The sequence below is a fragment of the Hippocampus guttulatus genome, chromosome 4, assembly GCF_054856545.1.
Source record: "Hippocampus guttulatus isolate MCC_2025c chromosome 4, RoL_Hgut_1.0, whole genome shotgun sequence".
NCBI classification, from domain to species: Eukaryota; Metazoa; Chordata; class Actinopteri; order Syngnathiformes; family Syngnathidae; genus Hippocampus; species Hippocampus guttulatus.
This window is the reverse complement of record NC_141264.1, coordinates 24,973,030-24,993,527: the sequence shown is the minus strand read 5'-3', so window position 1 is coordinate 24,993,527 and position 20,498 is coordinate 24,973,030. Positions and strand designations below refer to the sequence as shown.

The following is a 20,498-nucleotide window of genomic DNA, read 5'->3' as shown; positions in this document are numbered from 1 at the left end:
TGAAGCCCAGCTCCACACACTGGCCCTGTCAAGAATTCCCCGTCACGATGCCACCTTTCTTTATGTGATGTACGCGCACTCAGCACCAACAACGAGACACTCTAAAGCACTTGTGTCAAACTCTGGGCCTCGAGGGTCCCCTATCCCGCATGTTTTCGATGTTTCCCTCTTCCAACACATGAGATTCAAGTGATCGGGGTCGTTATCAGGCTTCTCAGAGCTTGCTGATGTGGTGTGCTGGAGAAGGCAGACATCTCAAACATTCTGGAGAGGGGCCCCTGCGGATCAGGATTGGACACCCCTGATGTAAAACCTGCAGGATAGTGGCCCTCGAAGACCTGAGTCTGACACATGTGATTTAAAGCCTTCATCCCAGCGATCTGAAGCAAAGATGAAAATTTGGGGTGTAAACCTAGCTAGCTAGCCAGCCAGCCAGCTAGCTAGCTAATTATCCCGTGACAAATTTGCCAACTAATCCGAACCGCAGATGCAAATAAAGGCACTCATATGTTATCATAGTGTTGGGAAGGGGCAACTGTAGGCACCCTTTTAGCCACAACCAAAATTAAATCTAAAAAAATGGAATGGTGAAATATAGTTTAACGCAATACATCACCAATTCAGAACTTTTTTTAAAATTGTTATTATTATTATCACACATGTATTTAAAATACTGGAAAACTCGTCCTCACATCTGAAGTCTTTTTTTTTTTTTCCTTTACTACAAGTGACATAAAGCCCTCAAGTGGTGAGACAATATGAGGAAACGGGAGAGCAGGGGACAAAAAAAGGAAACCTGAGCTAAATAGATCGACGTGTAAAGAAGTGAGACATCAAAGCCGGAAGCGATGTGCGAGTGGCTTTCAAATTTCAAATCAGATTCCAGCTCTCCACCAGCGGAGCGACGTTCTTCCCCTGAGAAGAGTCAGTTTGCTGGAGGAAGAAGCTCATTTTCCACCCACGGCACATTGAACTTGAGGAGAAGGACTGCACGCTCTCTAAGCCCAGTCACATAATAGGAGGGCAATAACGGAGGCTGAAAGCTGGAGCACGGGCAGTTGCTAAGCAGGATTTCCGATACTTGTGGCGAGACAGCCACGGTATTAGGATGGATTTGAGCAGAACAGATAAGAAATAGGGACGGAACCATACAAGCCCGGTTGACAGACAATGTGCACCCAGGGTGCCCCCATCCCAAAAAAAACCCCCAAAAAAATCACACAACAAAGCCAGCTCAATGATGTTCTTCTCAGCCAGGAACTGTCAGATGCTCACGGCATTGTAAGCAGGCATGTTGTCATGGTGAAGCATCCACGAATTTTCCTGCTACAACTCTCCCTTCTCCTCACGGAGGTTTAAAAATCTAGCCCATGATGGGAAACACATTTCATTCTATTCTATTTTTTTTGTTGTTTTTTTGTTTTTTACCGTCAACACAATCTTTTCACAAGATGCAACTGTCATATTTCTCCTTGCTGTATTAAAACTCTGTGGTTTTTAGGCCACGAAAGCTTTGTGTGTCAAAACAATGTGATGCGGCAAAAGAGATTTATGAATAACATATTCGCCATTTTGGAAACAATGTACTGAATACGCAAACATGTTTCTTCAAATATTGTCTTTCCCTCGAATAAACATTGTGCGCACTGTACCGACCATTATTCCCATCAGGAAAACTAACGGCTAGCTTTTTTTTTTTTTGCCTCCATTCATAGACACAATTGTTCCCACGTGGGCGTAACTCCTGAGCCCATTTGAAATCCTCGCTAAACCCAAATAGGAGCGCCTACCAAAGCACATAAATAAACAAAAAATACGTGCAGTCTGATTGCATGTTGAATGAAAACAGTATTCAGAAGTGACTTTATCGTTCAAAAGTTTTGATCTTAACAAAGTAGACTGTTAAAATGGTACTCAGGGTTTTATGATGGTCACTTTAAGACTCTGGACCAATTCCCTTTATTTCTTCGAGTCTAAATCCAAACAAATTAGACCAATTCTCGGAACGTGATTTCGGAGCAAGCACTCACTTCAGGAGTCTTTTCGAATTAATAAATAAATAAATATGTCTGTTTACAGCTCAAGATGATTGCCTTTGAATTACCGTCTGACAAACGAGGACCAAAGGGAGGCACGTTGACACATCAAAGCAGGAGCAAAAAGTGAGCGAGAGCCCGAAGAAAACAACTTGTCTCAATACTAAAATGTGAAAACAAGTGTGTGGGACAGGACAATGGGCCAGAAGGGGAGTAGGGCAGCAAAAGTTTTGGCACCCGGAGGGAGAAGACGAGCGTCAAGAGCAATCTTTGAAAGCGAAAGAAAGGAGTTGTTTCGATAAATGAGGAGAAGTTGTGAAGACGACGAGGAGAGTTGAAGCCTGCTGGTGTTTGCGGTTTTAAATGACTGCAGCTTATGCAGCTCAGTATGACTGATCTGACCTCTTTAAGTGTTTTTATGTGTGCCGCCTACCAGTCATGGACAAGCCGAGTTGAAGGCACATGTGCTTAGCCAATGTTCGTGGTTCTTCCAAGTGATTTGTAACGGGAGAATTTTCAATGCCAAATTTACTCTGTGCCTCCTAATGACACCGCCAAGAGGTAGTGTAAATAAATTAAAACAATAAAGGACCTAAAATTGAACCTTGAGGCCCACCGCAAGACAAAATGAATCGCCAATTAAATTCCACATTTCAACTTAAACCGTTATTTAATCGATTCCGATGCCCTTTACCTGGATTTCGCTATTGCTCTCTCTCAGCAAGGTTTTGTTATAATTGGCCTGAAACCAAACCTACCGGACGTTAGATGCGTGAAAGGGAACTACGTATACCTTGATTTTATTTGATATTTGCCAAAGTTGTATTCAATTCGATTGATAGTGCATCACCAATGGCCTTCATCTATGGGTTTATTCAGATACAAAACGATTTGTGTCAAAACATGATGTATCGACTCAGAATTTCACACTGCCACTCAATTGTTTTTTTTTTTGTTTTGGTTTTTTTTTTGCAAATATGCAAGCACCGTGAACAATACAATTCTGATTACCGGTACTCACTGCTTTATATTAATGACATGCTCTGAAAAATCTCATCTGATCATGTGTCCTACAGCATTGTAATCATCACATTCACATTTTGTTCATTATTTGATAAGTCAGGAAAAAAAGAAATCACAATCACAATGGCTCTCAACTGACAGAAAGACCGCATCAGCCTGACCTAGTTAAGGCTGTCAGACCCGACGACGCAGCGAATGCTAATATGCTCATATGCTTCTGTGTTTTTTTTTTCAATTGCATTCTCAATTGCTATTTTGTGCTTAGGCAACACACCCCCTGCGTAATTGGATTTTGTTTTGAAATGACTCACCCCGCCATAATTCATCACAAGTCAATTAGGTTACATAATGGCTTGTTACATCATGACGGTAGCTCAAGAATAGCAGTCGGTTCTTTTGGCAGATGGCCACAAGCCGGGGCACTAAACTGTTACGGCAGCGTGGTAGGATTGTTCGGATTGTTATGGATGAAAGAGGGCATGATTGTCTCAGTAATGGTTCTCTCCCCTCCTACCTTATTTTTACAGATATAGCACCGACAGGAAGCATTTCTGCTTTGTACGCTAAATGGTCCTTTGCACCCCCCCCCCCCCCCCCCCAGGCAAATGCTGAGTGAATACAGTATGTCAGTGGCAGTGCTGATGATTGCATGATGTGGGCAAATCTCTAGATTGCATGGAGATTGCATCCTCTCTTGGTCTAAAAAAAAATAATAATTCACTTTCCACTTTTTTTTGTTAATTTCATTTTAGTGTAGTAATTGCATTTCAAAATGTGATCCAATCATTTACCTCAACTGTAAATTAAGCATCCAAAGCTGACAGTCGCAGCGACTCGTAAGATGCGCACATCAGCTCCTCTGTCAATGGCATCTCAGATAGGATTCACGGGGAGCACAATAACTGCTCAACCTGAATAATAGCACCCAAACACTCATAATCTCTTTACCTCTGCCCTTTTTTGTTTTGATTTTGATGTACCATACATGCAGCGTTGCATGAAGTCTGATTGTTGTCCCTCAGGAGAAAAATGGAGAAAGCTTGCCATCTATTGGGGATCATTCAGCACTACCTCTTTTCATGGTTTTCTTCATCTCCACACATTGTATTTTGGCCCAGGCAGTTTCAGTTGTTTATTATGCAAGCTGAATTCGTGGCAGCTAATTGAAATTGTTGAAAGTTGACCCGTGCCTTTCTCTTGTGTTTTCTGCTGCAGGTCTGCTATCCCCAGTCTTGAGATTTAAACCGGTTCCGTGATTGAACCCCGGTTGGTTCCTGTCGTCAAGGTCCTCATGGAGGGGTTTGCTGTCCACTGACTGAAAGCAAACTCTGCGGATCAGCGGCCATGTCGGCCTGCAGCACCTTCACCGAGCATGTGTGGAAACCGGGCGAGTGCAAGAACTGCTTCAAGCCAAAGAGTCTGCACTGCACTCTGAGTGGCGGGAACAAGCCTCGGTCCGAGCCCAGACTTGCGACATCTCAACAACAGAACCCGCCCCATGCTGGAACCAGAGCCAACTCGAACCTGGCCAACCACTCCCAGAGGGCCGGCAGCGACAGCGGGAATGCCCGCTCAGGACACTTCCGTCCACCCGTGGCAAAGAAACCGACCATCGCTGTTAAGCCCACTATGATGCTGCCATGCTCATCCTTAGGTTCAGGTTCTAACGGCAATATGCAGAGTCCAACAAGTGTGCTGGAACCAGGCAAAGCTTCAGCCTTTATGGTCTGGAATCGCAATGGACTAAACTGTAAGAGGGCCAGCGGTACGAGCAACAACAACGAGGGAGAGGACGGCGTTGCCGAAATTGAGGGCTATGAGCAACTTAGTCGAAGGACCCCGAGTGGAAATAATAATAACAGTGGACTGACTGATGTCTTAAAAGAGATTGCCGGGTTAGGTCCTGGTCCAAGCCTCACGCCTGTGTCTAAAGACTTGTTTTGGGGGCGGATCAGTAGCTCATACCAAAGGTCGTTAGAAAGAGGCCTTCCGGCCGCAAGCTGTTTGGCGGTGGGAAGTTGCCTTGGTGGTGGCACGGGTCAAAAACGGGTGTCTCTCAGTGATAGCACAGAGATAATCAGCACGGAGGGCGGTCGCTTTTGCTACCCCGAATTTTCGAGTGAAGGGGAAGATGATGAGGAGGAGGAGGAGGAAGAGTCCGAAGGAGATGACCAGCACGAAAGCTGGGATGAAAGTGATGAAGAGTTGCTCGCTATGGAGATCCGTATGAGAGGTCAGCCACGATTTGCAAACTTCCGTGCTGCCACCTTGTCTCCAGTGCCCTTTGCTGCCAGCAAAAAGTGGAATACGGTTCCACTTCGCAATCGTTCTTTGCAGCGAATTTGCGCTGTGGATTACGATGATAGTTACGATGAAATTTTGAACGGGTACCCCTCCGTGGATTCCACTGGAGTTCTTCCACATTACGGGCCTCATGACTGCCAAGTTAGTGGTTTCCTTACAAATTCAGAGTCTACAATTTCTCCGGGATCATCTTCATCCCTACCAGAAGATTCTCAGACTGCGTCAAGCAGTGAAAGCAGCGTGTCATGCGCTCACCGAAATGGCTTGCGATCCCCCGCGCCTGTCAAATTCCCTCTCGCCTGTACTTCTCCTGTGAACAAAGAGCCAGCTCACAGAGCGCTGAGTCCAATCAAGGTTATGGAAACGCACAAGGCTGTTCTGGCTATCAGATTGGATGATCAGGATCAGTCAGCGTCAATGCCCCAGGCCCTCCCGGGCCAACCGGTGACAATCAGTTTTAGTCCCACGGAAGAGCAGGCCAAGCCATACCGTGTTGTCAATTTGGAAAAATCACTGATTTGTAAGCCTTACACCGTTGTAGATGTATCCGCTTCCATGACGGGCAAAAGTGAACATTTAGCAGATCCTCCACCCAAGCGCAAAAACCCCTCCAGCCCAACATCGTTTTGTAGCACTTCTGTGGGTCAGCCTCTGTCTCCAACGTCGTCCGGCTCACCGACGTCACCGACATCTGTTGTCCGTTTGAATGCCTCGCGGAAGAAATTGGGGAGCATTCGTTACCAAGAAGTATGGACATCAAGCACAAGTCCTCGTCAAAAGATCCCCAAAGTTGACCTGGGGAACGGGAGCACCGCTGGCCAGTCGATACCTTCCCAACACTTGAGCCACAAATCAGCTCCGACATCTCCGGTCGCTGGGCTGTCTTCTTCTCGAACGGTCCCCGTGAAATCTCCAAATTTATCCGAGATCAAGTTTAACAGTTTCAACAATGCGGGCATGCCTCCTTTCCCCATCATTATCCGAGACGAGCCGGCATATGCCCGCAGCTCCAAGAATGCCGTCAAGGTGCCGATAGTTATCAATCCCAGCGCTTATGACAATTTAGCTGTGTACAAGAGTTTCTTGGGACTCCACGGCGAGTTGACGCAGGCGAAAGGGGTCGGCAGCCGGGTGACCAGCCATACCTACGAAGAGATTGGCTCCTCCGAGAGCGTCCAGTCGACCTCGACGGACAAAACCCTCTCTGGCAGAGGCACGGCGGAGAGAGCGTCTTCGGAGGAAACAAAAGCTCAGTTCGAAGCGACGGCAAAATCTCCCAGTCTACAACCGATAACCACGACAGACCCCAGCGCTGTGACGAGCTCTGCGTTGGCCTCGCCAATCGGGGCTCTTTCACCCAATGCATCAACAAATTCTACCCCCTTTCGAGGAGAAAACCCACCCAAAAGTAGCCCTGCTGCCATTGCGGTAACGCGTCAATTCAGTCGGGATAATCTTATCGAACAGTCTTCTTCTTCGGGGACAGGATTAAACCATCAAGTCGACGCCAGCGCTGTGCTCTCGCAGATTGTGGCCTCCATCCAGCCGCCCCAGTCTCCTCCGGAGTCCCCCTCTGCCCATGACAAAAGCTTCAGCGCCGAGGAACTTTATGCCCTTCCGCCTGATGCCATGAAGGAGACCCTGGCACGACCAAAGTCACTGTTTTCCTCAAACGACCCCAGCGTTCCCAAGCCCATAAAAGACACCCTCTCCAAAGTTTTGTCGAAATCCCAGAGCGCCTCCGCTGCCGTGCCCCTCTCCGCTAGCCGCTCAGAGCCTAATGCCCCTTTCCCCCCTCCCAGGTCTACGTCTTCCCCTTATCACGCTTCCAACATCCTCCAGAGGCATTTTAGCAATTGGACAAAGAGCTCCGCTTCCAGTTCTCCTTTACGCTCCAGTGAAGGCGAAACGCGTCCGAACGGAGAAGGGAAGCGCAGTCAGCCGGAGAGCTCCAAACCCAAACGGTGGATCTCGTTTAAGAGTTTTTTCCGTCGACGGAAAGATGAGGACGAGCAGCGAGAGAAGGCGGAGAAAGAAAAGGAAAAGGGCAAGCTCGTCGGGCTGGACGGAACTGTCATTCACATGCTTCCGCCGCCGCCGGTTCAGCAGCGGCTTTGGTTCTCGGAGGCAAAACCTGAGGATCCCTCCCAGAAACCGACCATTGTTTTTACCTACAAAATGGAAAGTAGTAGCGACGCAAGCGCTGAAGGAGAGCTACGAGTAGAAGAATGTAAGGAGACTGCATTACTGACACCCTGCGACAGTGAGGAGTCCAGACCTTTGAGCCCAGGGCGACAACATCCAGCGTCGCAGTTCACTGAAGTTGCACCTGTCAACGACATAAGGTATTTCTCTGACAACTGGAACATTTCTTTCTAGTCCCAACACCCAAATATTTTGTGATGCAAAAATTGCTTTTAGCAGATTATAAGGTTTACTCTTGGACCAACGTGTCAAATCTGTCGGGATATTCTATCGTGAAGTCGTATAAAAACACTGCTCGAATCCAACGCGTACTGTAGTACTGAACAATTTTGTCATATTCCGCTTATTCATGGACACTTTGAAACAGAAATTCATGCCCTCGTCACATCTCGGTTGGATTACTGTAATGCACTTGACTTTGGAGTCAGCCAATTCTCCATTAACGGTCTCCAGTTGGTCCACAATGCTGCTGCTCACCTCTTGACTAGTACTCGTAAGAGGACCAGACATTATTAGAGGTCCTGAGAACTAAGCGGAGTAGACTGAGCCTTTTCCGTTGCTGGTCCCTCTCTTTGGAATGAACGTTCCCATTTGTATTCTTCGGCTTTTGACTCGGCATGACTCAGCCCTGAATTTAGTTTGACTGTTTTTGTGCTTTCTATTGTCTTTGTTATTAATTTATTGGGGATTTTTTGTTTGGTTTATTGTTGTATATATGATATTTGCCCCATGTACAGCACTTTGTATACAACGGTGGTTGTTTTAAAGTGCTCTAGAAATCCACTTGAGTTGAGAGTTGATTCATTCATTTGACTCCGAATGCCCGACTGAGTCACTCGGTCATCTCCTCGGAATGCTCTCTCAATTCTGCGTCACCGAGATATTCCAGAACTTTTTGGTTATCTCTAATATCAACTCCTGAGTGGATGTTTGTTTCAACAGCGTGGGATAAAATGTGATCAAGCGCAAGCAGACTGTGCTTTGTGGCATGTGAAATGCAATTCCTCTGTGATTTTGTCAGCCATCTTAAACGATGAGATGTTATTTTATGTCCATAATCGTTTCCTTACTCGGACTTGCCAGTATCGCTGACAATTGGTCACGCATTCCGGCCATTTTACGGCGGCTTCGTAAAAGCCTCAGCTGTCAGTGTGTAAACAAAAGAACGGCGTCGGTGGTAACAGTCACTCAGGTCACTTTACAGGCCACTTGTTCTAGCCGCATGAAGGGTTAACGCCGCTATCATTTTGTTGCTTTTTTTTTCCTCTTCCCCTGACTGAGGCCGTTTTATGAGCTCATGGTAGGCGTGTGCTCTACGGCGCTCGCAAGCACCTTAGACAGGTAGGAAGGGTTATTGAGGTGCAGGGAGAGGACGACAAGGCAACGGCGAGCAGGAAAATGTCTCCACAGTAGACCAGCAGTGGCTCTCCACAGAGTGTGAATTGATCTCGACGCTATCGTCAAGATTCACAAATGGGAAGCTGTGTAAGCCAGTACAGCGGGTGAGAAACCGACGAAACCGTGCCTCTGTTTATCCAATGTCTCGTATTCCTGAGTTGTTGCGCAGGAACGTCTTTGAGATGATGTGCTTCCGATTTTCAACACAAGTTTAATCGTTTTTTGTTTTTGTTTTTGTTTTTTTTTTCAACGGCCTCGCTTAGCGGGCCAAACAAAGTGAACAGCGAAGTGAAACGTTTTCGTGCCGTCTCAACAAGTCAGGTCCTGACCCTGAAACGTGTAGCAGCCGTAAAGGTATTTCTTGTGTCAAGGTCCCTCCAGCTGTATATTTGATCTTCCCTCGACAGTCAGTTTCGGGCCACATAGTCTTACTGTACGGGGGGGTTTGTGGTGCCCCCCCCCCCGTTTAATATCAGGATTTTACAGCAAATTGTATGAAACGTGTGAATGGATTGACTATGAGCAGGCTTATTGTAGTTTGCGTTTCACACAGAACCTGCAATTGTTTCCAAAAGTCTTTGTCGCTTTTCTATCGACATGTGCGGCAGGTCACGCCTCTTAATACAAATGTTGTGTTTTTCTGATGTCTTCCTTTTGAGTTATTTACGAGGTAGCTTTCGCACTACCTTCTTGTTCTTTAGCGTTGTAAAGAACTGCAGTGTGGTGACTTCAGGTCTCCACGGGCATACCGCACCATTTGATTCGAGGGCAAAAACAATGAGACGTTCATGTTTGTTTGCGTCGGCGTGTGCAGGCAGGGACTTTTTAAATTAGTCATGAAGACCGACTAATCAAAACTTTTCCCCAAAGAAAATGAGTCATCTGATTTGGGATCATTCAAACCTGTCAAACTGTATTGACAGTGACTACCTCGTTGCTCTTACAACCTGGCTCTGACCGCACTCTTTTTTTGAGGGGAGTATGGGGGTTCTTTTCCGTCAAAATTGAGTTAATCATTCATTCATATGATCAAGAATAGCGCGTTGAACTGATAAGGATTTTCCAAAGTACACAAATGTGACCACTGGAATCTTGAGAACACATTTCGGTCACTAGCACAAAGGCAAGGAAAGTTGTATGACAGCGGCTTTTGAAATCGACATCGCTTTTGATGGAAAGCCACTAAATAACCTCATCGCAAAGAAACACCCGACGGGAAAAAAAAAGTTTCCGCCAGATGCTTGTCATTCCCTTTACGATGGCATCGCAATCATGGGTCATTGCCATCGCAAAGATGTGGTTTTCATAATCGCAACCAATGATGTGATACAACACCACGTCGCCGTCGACATCATAAACAAATAATCTCAAAACACCATCGGCATCGCAAAGAAACCCTTCACAATAAAGGTTCTATTAATTCACCTTTACAGTCACATCATTTCCTCCCATAAACACATTGTATGTCCTTCTTGCTGTTGAATAAACACGCTCAATTAATATGAGAAGGAAGCATAGTCGCGAGATAGCATTGGTTGCTAACCCGATGGAACCACGCTGGTAATGGAGCTCCAAAATCGAGAGCAGATCTAATCCCACCGTCACATCCTTCGCTAATCGTGTCATATTTTTTCTCTTTCTTCTGCAGCCAGTTACCAGTCAGTGCCAACAATGCGGCGGCTCGCGAGCTGCCCACCGTCACCCCGCTCCCCGCCAGAGTCAATCTGAGCTTGGTGTTTGGGGAGGGCGTGGAGACCCACGCCAACCAGGCCGCGGCGGCCAGCGAGCGTAGCGCCAGCTTCGGGGAGCCGGAGGATGATGGGAACCAGTCTCATCGCTCGCACTCGCCTGCCTCCAGCCAGTGCAGTGCCACCTACAGTAACCTCGGTAAAAAAAAAAAATTTTTAAAGAATACTTGCAGGATTACTCACACTTTTATCTATTTCGGTGCCTCAGCCTGGATTGTTTTAATTGCCGTTTGTCTGTTAGGTTAGCTGCTAACCTAACAGACTGATGCTGAAAATGATTGCTGAAAATGTTTCGATTTCTACTTTATCCTACCCTTATAAAAATAACTAACTAAATAAAATGGTTTTACAGAGCAAGAAACTCATCACAGTTCCATCCCCCCCAAAAAATCAAGTCATCAGATAGATTAGCATGTGTTGCTTTTGATGTGTCCATCAGTGATGCTAAGCTAAATTTAGCTTTTCTTACATTTTCCAATTCCAACAATTCCAAATCTTAACATGATATCTAGTTTACAAACACCCTACAGGTACATTCTAAATAAATTAGCTTCCAGCTGAATGGGGGTATCTTTGGACACGGGGGACCAGGGCCAGGGCTTCAATCCCGGTCACGAACGTGAACATCCCAGTGGGTATGCTAGACCCAACTTTCCAGATATTAGCGGTCCCAAATGTAGGTAAAAATTGTCCGGTCGCGTCCGGTGTCCAAACGATGCCAAACATGTCACCTCAGCAGAGACTGTGAAAAACTCATGTGTCATTTAGATATAGAACGAACGTTAATGTAGACTGTAAATGCCTGTGTGGATAGTTGACATGGTGCCGGCGAAGTCTTGGGCCCCAAATTTTCTCTGTATTAGAACCACTTCTATTTTGAGTCCACTCAGTGGACTGTCATCGCACTTAATCTGCCTCACATGACTTTGTTCAGTTCATTTCACTGTTCAGTATCAATCTTTGAATCAGGAAACCTCCACGCCGTACCAAAAAATGTATTCGCAAATCAGACTCCCAACTCAGCACGTGCGGTTTGCGACTTGGGCCACCTTTTTAATACATTTCGTGACAGAGAGAGACCCTTATTGGGTTTCCTATTTACCATGTTCAGTGAAAGTGGTGGAAAATGTTTGGCGGCACTCCCAGCAATTTTTATGTCCTATCCTAAAGCTCATTGGCGCCATGCTGTGGACATTTTCTGTCCTCTTCAATAAGTAATCCCAACACCAAAAGATCCACTTGTTCCTTAATTTATTTATTTTGCGTCCGAAGCTTGTGGCACAATTTAGACATCACCATAGAAACAGAAATATCGAGATTACACTCAACCAAATGTCCCCTTCAATTGTGACATTATTTTCATGATAGCACAAGGAAAAGGTTTTTTTTTTTTTCTACCATCTGCATCTTTTTTTGTTTTTAAGTCTTGGAGTCTTTTTTTTTTTTTTTAATATTCTGATTTCTGTAGACCAGAGATGTCATTTTTTTTTGTCACTGGCCACATTGTAGTTGCTATTTACCTTGGTGGATGACTGTGAAACAATATAAGGAAGTCAAGAATAATTGTTTCTTCAAGTATTGAAGTGGCTCTAATGAGGGGTTTGTTAACAAGAAAATGCTGACAACAGCTCTCATATATTACATATGATCATTTCAAATTTTGGTACAGATTTTGGGTGGCATCATGGAAGTTGACACGCTTCATTGGCTTTCGCGGGCCATATCAATTATGTGGCGGGTCAGATTTGGCCCCCGGGCCTTGAGTTTGACACCTTTGCTTTAGACCTTCATGAAAGTAGACTTGCTCTCTTTATCTCGACTCCCAACATTTGCTTTTACTTTGGGAAACAGCAACAGAAACCAAATTTTTTGCCCATTTTCTGACCTGCTATGGACCTCACGAGTAAGCGAATCTTGATTTTGTTTGTTTTCGTGCACTGGTGATTTGAAATAATGTCTTGTTTTTGTTGTTTTTAATGATTAACTGACAAATAATCGCCTGATTGATTCTTAAAATAATTGTGAGTTGCAGCCTGAGATATGATTCAGCCATAAGTGGGTTTTATTTCATTGGGGTGAACAATTTGAAGCGGATCCAAAATAGTTTTGGTTGTCATGACTGCATGGAAATATTTTCCCCCCCTCCATGCCATTTTTCTAATCAAGTCTATGCAGTATGTTGACATCGGTGGAGTTGTGCAGTTTGGTACCCAAAGGGAAAAATGGGACCTGAGAGAAATCGCCTTAGATGATAATTAGCATCTCCTTTGCCATTTACATTTTGGGGGGAGGGGCTTGAAAAATGAGTTCTCCTGTTGACCGTGTTAGATTCCATTTCGCCCATCGCACGTTCATACTGCATGTCCCTCTCTCACTTGTTAATAACGGAGCGCAGCAGTGGGAGGCTCAGTGCTCGCCGCCGCCTCGTACGGGGAGAAATCTCCTGTCTTAGTGAGAGCTGGTTTCAGAGCGCATCTCTGGGATGGAAGCACCGAAAAATGTTTCGGCGTGCCTTCATTTCCCTTGAAACTTTTCGGCAGCGGAGGACCTGAGGTAGGCGTATTTACCACTCTCGTTGCTTTTTTTTTTTTTTTTTTTTGGGAGGGGGGGGTTGTTATATTTTGGCTTCATCCAATATCGAGCCTCGCACTCTTTCCGTATCGCCTTTCTCTGTGTCAGTGTGATGCTGAACCACAGCAACAAGTTACATCAAGACTTCACTCTCATTTATGTCTTATCGGGAGATTTTCGAAGGCAACCTCAGAAAAATGACGGCTGAATAGATTTCCCTCATTTGTGCTCAACCAAAATTCCATTTTCCTTGCAAAGGCAGATATTTTGGTCGCCGCATGATCTCCTCATTTGTCTTTGCCGTATCATTAAATTTCTTTCAAGCACAAACAATCTGGCAGTCCGTGATTAAACAAAGTGCAGCAGCTTCGGTCATCGAGCCGTTTCAACCAAGATTGCTCTTACACTCCAAGATGTTTGTTTAAAAAAAATTAAATTTTATATTATTAATATAATATAATAATTTTATTATTTGGTCACACTAGTGTCAATTTCTAACACCTTCATGTATTACAGTTAAAAAACAAAAAACAAAAAAAAAACAGCGTTGCTCTAATTGGAAGACGTGGTTGGATTACTGCAGTATTTTCGGTCCGGGGAGGATTACCAAGACCCATTTACTTGATCCTGACTGCTCTGTCTTAAGGCTTCCGTTGCCTTGCTAAGATGTTGGCTTACACGTGAGGAGTTGCTCATTCCCTTTTTCGAAGAGTAAATGGCAACTATCACTTAGCAGAGGGAGATGATGATGGCAATATTATCCGCAGCAGCCACTCATCATGCTCTTAAATGAGAGCTGCAGGCGTGGCAAAAGGGTTTGACGCCGGTCCTTACTTGATCTGTCAAAAGGGTTTTTTTTTGTTTGTTTTTTTTTGAAAAAATGTGAATTCCCCCTTTTCCACCTTACCAGACGCATGTTGTGGGGCATCTGCCTGCCTGGCGCTCAAATCGCCCCCCTCCCCCAATTCACTTTCACCACCCCTCCCACAGAAATAAGGTCACTGTACTTGAAGCCACTCCGTGACGCCTCTTTAATCCTCACTGCAGAGCAAGAGTGCAGCTTGAGTCGAGCGGGGGGGGGTAGTAAGACTTGGTGTCCGGCTCCCTCACATGCCGCCGCACGCTTCTCACGACTGACAAATTATTTGTCCTTCCTTTGTCATATTAGCTAGGGTGGATTCTGCTCATTTTTTTCCATTGTACATCACGTTTACTGAAAAGTGTGTGACATCGATTTTTTTTTTCATCTCCCCCCCCCCCCCCCCCACACCAAATCTAGACAAAAAAAAAACCAGCCTTGCTTCGTGGTATTTGAAAACACCTTCCTTGCACGGTTATTTTAGTGAATAAAAACTAATACAAAAAAAAACTGAATTGAGGGGAAAAAAACATTTTTGTTAACAGAATAAAAAAGAAAACTAACTGACACAACATTTTATATTTCACAAATATGAACTATGATTTCTGGCGAAAACATTTTGTCTTTGGCAATTTTGAAGTAGCCAACCTCCATTTTTGTTTCATAAATGAAAATAGGAAGAAAAAGAATGCACAGGACAACGGGTATCAATTCTTCTAAAACAAAAATTCTAACCAATTTCGGAGTTGGCTTTTTGGTGTATCGACCTCGAAACCTTCGAAGCAGTATTATGCAGTCTGTTATACAGTACTTGTATTTGATTTGTGGATGCTTGTTTTTAAAATTATTTTTTTAAATCTCTTGGAATTTTTACGACACAATACAGTATTTTTTTAAGAAATCCCCAAAAGGGGAAAAAAACTAAGACTAAAACTAATAACGACACAAAATGAAGTATTTAAAAAAAACTGATCAAAACAACTAAATTTAAAAAAAAAATGAAATAAACACAAACTAGAATGAAAATTCCGGCACTCTTTCGAACCTCGCTTGGAGGGAAATCAAGTTGCAACTCTTGATTGTCTATTCGTCTTCCCCCGCAGGTCAATCGCGAGCCAACATGATCCCACTGAAACAGCCGCGCAACATCAAGGCATCCAACGATACCCTGGCCTCCATCGATCTCGAAGGCCTCACCGAGCAACCGGCACCCAACTCCTCTCCGCCGCCCTTGCCCAAAAAGGCGGTCCCCCGCTCCATCACGGAGCCCAGCCTGGCCGCCAAGGAGCCCCTCCAGGGTGCCTTTCGACCGAGGGCGGAGGCCAAACCTGGCGGCACCAACCTGAGCGTCGCCAACCCCCTTTATGACCTGGACACCACCTGGGAGACGGCGAGTCAGAGCTCCTCCATCAGTACCCACGATCAAGAAAGCGGCGACTCCCTGGAGCGCCCGTCGGCCGCCGTCGGCAAAGCCCGCCCGGCGAACAGCTTGTCCTCACTCATGTCACAAGCCAGCAGCGCAGCCGGCGGCTCCAGAGAGAGGAAAGTCTACCCGAGCACCGAATCGCTCACTGGCAAGAATCGCAAGACGGGACAAGGCGCCGCCGCCCCTTCCAAGCATGCGAGGCCCGCGCTTTACCGGGGCCTGGACAGCTGGGACGAGGTGGTGGGCAGGATCCGGGGCCTCCACACGGACACACTGCGGAAGCTGACGTCCAAGTGCGAGGACCGTTTCATGGCTGGCCAAAAAGATCACTTGAGATTCGAAACTGAGAGCTGGTCTGACTTCCGGCTGACCACCGGGAAACCTTGCTGCGAGGCCGGAGATGCCGTCTACTACACCGCTTCTTATGCCAAGGACCCGCTGGTCAACTATGCCATTAAGGTCGGATATATTCTCAGCTCAATTCGGTTTCATCGGATCTTCGAAAGAACTCGAATATGTATCTGAGCGAGTGAAGGGATGCCAGAGTAGGAGTGATGTGCTCCCTCTCACGAGTACCAGTCGAGGCGAGCAGCAGCAGGAATAAAAATCACGGCAAAATAAATGGAAAAAAACCCTCCAACATGTTAACACATATAGAGAGGGGGGAAAAGAGGAAAAATTGAATATGCGAATTCGCACGTGCCTGTTGACTGGAGTACGAAGTTGTAATATTACCATTCACCATTAGATGGCAGACATGGCTTGTTTGCACCTACCCCGGCCGGGTCCAATATTGTCCCATACTACAACCTGAGGATTCTTATTTACGGATTTGGAATGATAAGCAGGACAAACAGAATGTGACCTTGGAAGCTAAGCTAAAGCAAATGAATCCACTTAACCATCAGAATTGTCGTGACTCAAACTGGACTTTATGCAGTTTTTGTGACAGCATTTTTCGCCCTTAGTCAGCCAGGTCTCACTCCAGCTTCCCCATGACCCAGAACCGTGTCATCGGTATGGAAAATATTAGGATGGATCGCTCCAGTTTGTACAAGAGAAGCAGTCGTGTCACCGTTTGCATTTATTTTTTCACATTCAACATGAACAACGTAGCTGCATTCTCGTCGCTTTGTGGCATCTGCAACATACAAAACAGATCGGGATGATTTCATTATTCACAGCGGATATGAAAGTCTCTCTGCTCCACAGCCTCTCAAAGCTTTGCTTTTCTTATTAACAGCAGACTCGAGAGTCTCACATCGCCTCGTTAGACTTTCCCCAACCGGCTCCTTCTATCCACCCTCTTTTGAGCTCACCGGCTCGGGGTAGTTTTGTATCCACAGCAAACGTGTGAGGTATTTGAGACAAACGTGAAAGTGTTTTTCAGGCGTTGCGCCCATGACATACTTGCTACACGGTAAAGCTGATTCACTTTGGAGCGAATGTGAACAATCGTGTTTGCTTCCGCAGATCTGCCGAAGCAAAGTGAAGGAGACCCAGCAGCAGTTCTTCCACAGCCTGGCCGTGAGGCAGAGCCTGGCCGTGCACTTCAACATCCAGCAGGACTGCGGCCACTTCCTGGCTGACGTCCCCAGCAGCATGCTCCCCTGGGAGGAGGAGCCAGAGGAAGAAGAGGAGAAGGAGCAAGAGGAAGGCGACAAGAAGGACGGCGGGGACGGGTTGAAAGAAAGCCAAGCGAAATCAGAGGCCAAGTCGACAGGGTCCAAACGTCCAAACGGGGAGTCGGGCGAGGCGTCGGCAGGCGCGGACGCGAGCGCCGCCGGCCGCTTGAGGAGCCGAGTGGTGGTGATCACGCGGGAGGTTCCTTTCCAGACGGTGGCCGACTTCGTCCGCCAAGGCGTGTCTCGGCACGTCCAAAACCCGGAGCTGTACGAGCGCCAGGTGTGCCTCCTGCTGCTCCAGCTGTGCTCGGGCCTGGAGCACATGAAGCCTTACCACGTGACACACTGCGACCTGCGTCTGGAGAACCTGCTGCTGGTTCACTGCCGGCCCAGCAACGCCAGAACCGCGGACCCCGTCGAGCCCAACAACAACAGCGCCGGCAAACTGGCCGCCGCCGCCGCCAACTCCACCTGCCCCGCCCGCCTCATCATCAGCAACTTCTCCCAAGCCAAGCAGAAGAGCGCCCTCATGACCGCCGACCCCGGGGCGCTGCGGGACCACTCGCGGCTGGCGCCGGAAATTATCACCGCCACGCAATTCCGCAAGTGCGACGAGTTCCAGACGGGGATTCTCATCTACGAGATGCTGCACCGGCCCAATCCCTTTGAGGAGACGCCGGACCTGAAGGAGCAAGAGTACACGTGGGCCGACCTGCCGCCCCTGCCCGTCCGATCGCTGTACTCGCAGGGCCTGCAGCAGCTGGCCCGGTTGCTGCTCACCGTCAACCCGTCGGAAAGGATCCGCATGTCGGAGGCTCGGGCCTGCCTGCAGTGCCTGCTCTGGGGACCCCGCGAGGACTTGTTCCAGGCTCTGGGCTGCGGCAGCGCCTCGGGCTCCATGTCGTCGGCCACCTCCGGCCAGCGCCAGGCGACCCTCCAGAATTGGCTGGACCTGAAGCGCACGCTGATGATGATCAAGTTCGCCGAGCGCTCCATGGACTCGGCTTGCGGCGTGAGCTTGGAGGACTGGCTCTGCTGCCAGTATTTGGCCTTTGCGACCACGGAGAGCCTGAGCCGGGTGGTGCACATCCTGCGGCAGCCGCAGCCGCAGCCCCCGTCTCAGAACCAGAACCTGAACCAGTCTGTCCCCGCCGGGCACAACCATAGTCATTTAGCGCACACCTTCCACCGAACTCAGTCGCAGCCGCTCTGAGCTCCACTGCGGTGCGGTTGCCAAGGCAACTACTCGCCCCCTCCTGTGGTCCCCGCACTGATGCTAATGCTTGGTGTGTACCGATAGCATCATTAGCACCTAACGTGTCGGTGGGTAAAAATTGGACGGATTCGACATCGGCAGCAGGACGGCGTGATTTGAAAACGAGCACACGAGCTTCCCTGACTTTGTCACGATGCGCTTCAAAGTAAGGGAAGAAGATTTGGACCATTGGCAACAAAAAGCGGCAGGGTTTAGATAGAGCTAGGTCTAAAAGGATTCAGAGAGTGGCAAGAGCCTTTCGGCGCCACCACAGTGGAAGGGTCGATTTTGAGTTGGAATTTGAGAGGTTTCACAAAAGTAGAACTTGACCCATTTAGGATCGATGAGTTCGATCTGGACTCAATATCTCGTTGAGTGGACGCATCTTGAATTGCAGCTTTCCCCGGCTGGACGTGTCATTGATTTCATGGTCAAACTTGCAGTTCATTTGAATACAACTTTTTTTTTTTTAATTGTTCGGATTAGTTTAAAATATTGGACCATAGAATAATCCAATTGCGAGCCAAATAGTCTTTTGTGAAAAGAGACAACAAAGCCAATTTGACATGAAGGCAAAATTGAAGTTGAAAGATTTCAAATGGAAATAATCCATCTCTTTTTTTTTTTTTTTTTTGTGGACGCCAAAGACCTGCCACAAATTGGCCATTAAAATGTACTGACAGGAGACATTACGAGACTAAGTTTACGATCTTGTCCAAAACGAGCCAGTGATTTATTTGTGACTTGTGAAGCTTTTTTTTTTTTGGGCTTTTTTTAAGTCAGCGCCAGACGCTGTAATATATATTTGACATATTTGTGCAAGTGATTTACGGGCTTCAAAGTTGTTGAAGTTATTTAAAAAAAAAAAAAAAAAAAAAAAATGGGATATAAGCCGGCCTGTTGTTTTGCCTCTTCGCCCCAAAACGTGCAATGTTTTCATTTTTCCTGAATTTTTACTGATTCTTGCGATAGTTTTGTGGCACATAATACGAGAATTCTCACTGTGGACGAACCAAAGGGAACTTTCCTGGACTGGACTGCAAACATTTTTTTTGAATCTTCACCAGGTTGTTTTGGGAGAGCTTTGGTGGCATTGGCGCCGATTCGTTGCTCGGAGGTTCAAACGAATTGAGCTGCTTGATTTTGGACTTTCTTGGCACGTCGAATGTAAAACTTTTCCCGAACTGACATTTGGATCTTTCGACCGATGAACCACTTGGAGACACGCTCCCATTCCACAACCGCCTGCTCCGTTGTTGCCGCTTGCCGCTCATCCGTTGGCCTTTTTTTTTTTGCGGGGTGGGAGGAACCTGCGGACCACATCAAGTTAAATCTGGCCTGCCAGGCAATTCTAAAACCTTGGAAGAACTGTCATTTAAAAAAAAAAAAAAATCCCCAAAACACCACTCAGAATGTGTCATCCATGTTCCTATTTTTCAGGACCCTCAGAGGAAATTCCCACCCCTGACTTGGTTTAATGTGGCCCGTGAATGCGCACGGGTTAATTTCTGGTCCGCATGCCTTTTATTGAACCCTACTTAATTTTTTTTTTTTTTGCACATTAAAAAAAAGCTCACTTCACATCCTAACTGACATGGACAAAACACTTTGCATTGTCTATTATTTTTCTTTGTTTGGGGGGGGTGGCGAGTTCCATGAGGAGAAATGTTACGTTGGCTGAACAGAACTTGGGGGGGGGGGGGGTGAGAGAAAGCAAGTGTGGATTTGTACACTAAAGAATGTCTGGAGAGCACTGGTGGCTGTCCTTGTTTGTAGAGATTTAAGCGTAAATATATGCATAATCTATTTTAACCCACAATCCGCCTTTTTTTTTTTTTTGAGCACCGCACCAAAATTAACATTTTAACCTTTGGTGAAACTTGACTTTCCCCAGGCTGTGACTGGGGAAGGATGAGGCAATGAGATCACTGTTGAAGAGGAAAGCACATTAGGATACAGTCAATTTACAAAGTGAACACGCCTCTGTTAAAATATTTCATTTTTTTTAAAACAAATGTGACCTCTATCATGGTTGATTAGAACGTGCA

The 20,498-nt window shown here is 46.5% G+C and overlaps 1 protein-coding gene across 2 annotated transcripts in view; it reads left to right on the top strand.

The window, feature by feature from the left end:
* The window catches only part of peak1 (pseudopodium-enriched atypical kinase 1), a 50,097-nt gene extending 29,992 nt beyond the window's left edge, over positions 1-20,105 (top strand). For both annotated transcript variants that reach the window (XM_086108490.1, XM_086108489.1), the window contains exons 4-7: positions 4,275-7,708; positions 10,615-10,853; positions 15,248-16,029; positions 17,044-20,105. In XM_086108490.1, coding sequence (XP_085964616.1) covers positions 4,404-7,708; positions 10,615-10,853; positions 15,248-16,029; positions 17,044-18,408 — 5,691 coding nt within the window. In that variant the 5' untranslated portion in view covers positions 4,275-4,403 and the 3' untranslated portion in view covers positions 18,409-20,105. The remainder of the gene's footprint in view (positions 1-4,274; positions 7,709-10,614; positions 10,854-15,247; positions 16,030-17,043) is intronic.
* The last annotated feature ends 393 nt before the right edge of the window (positions 20,106-20,498 follow it).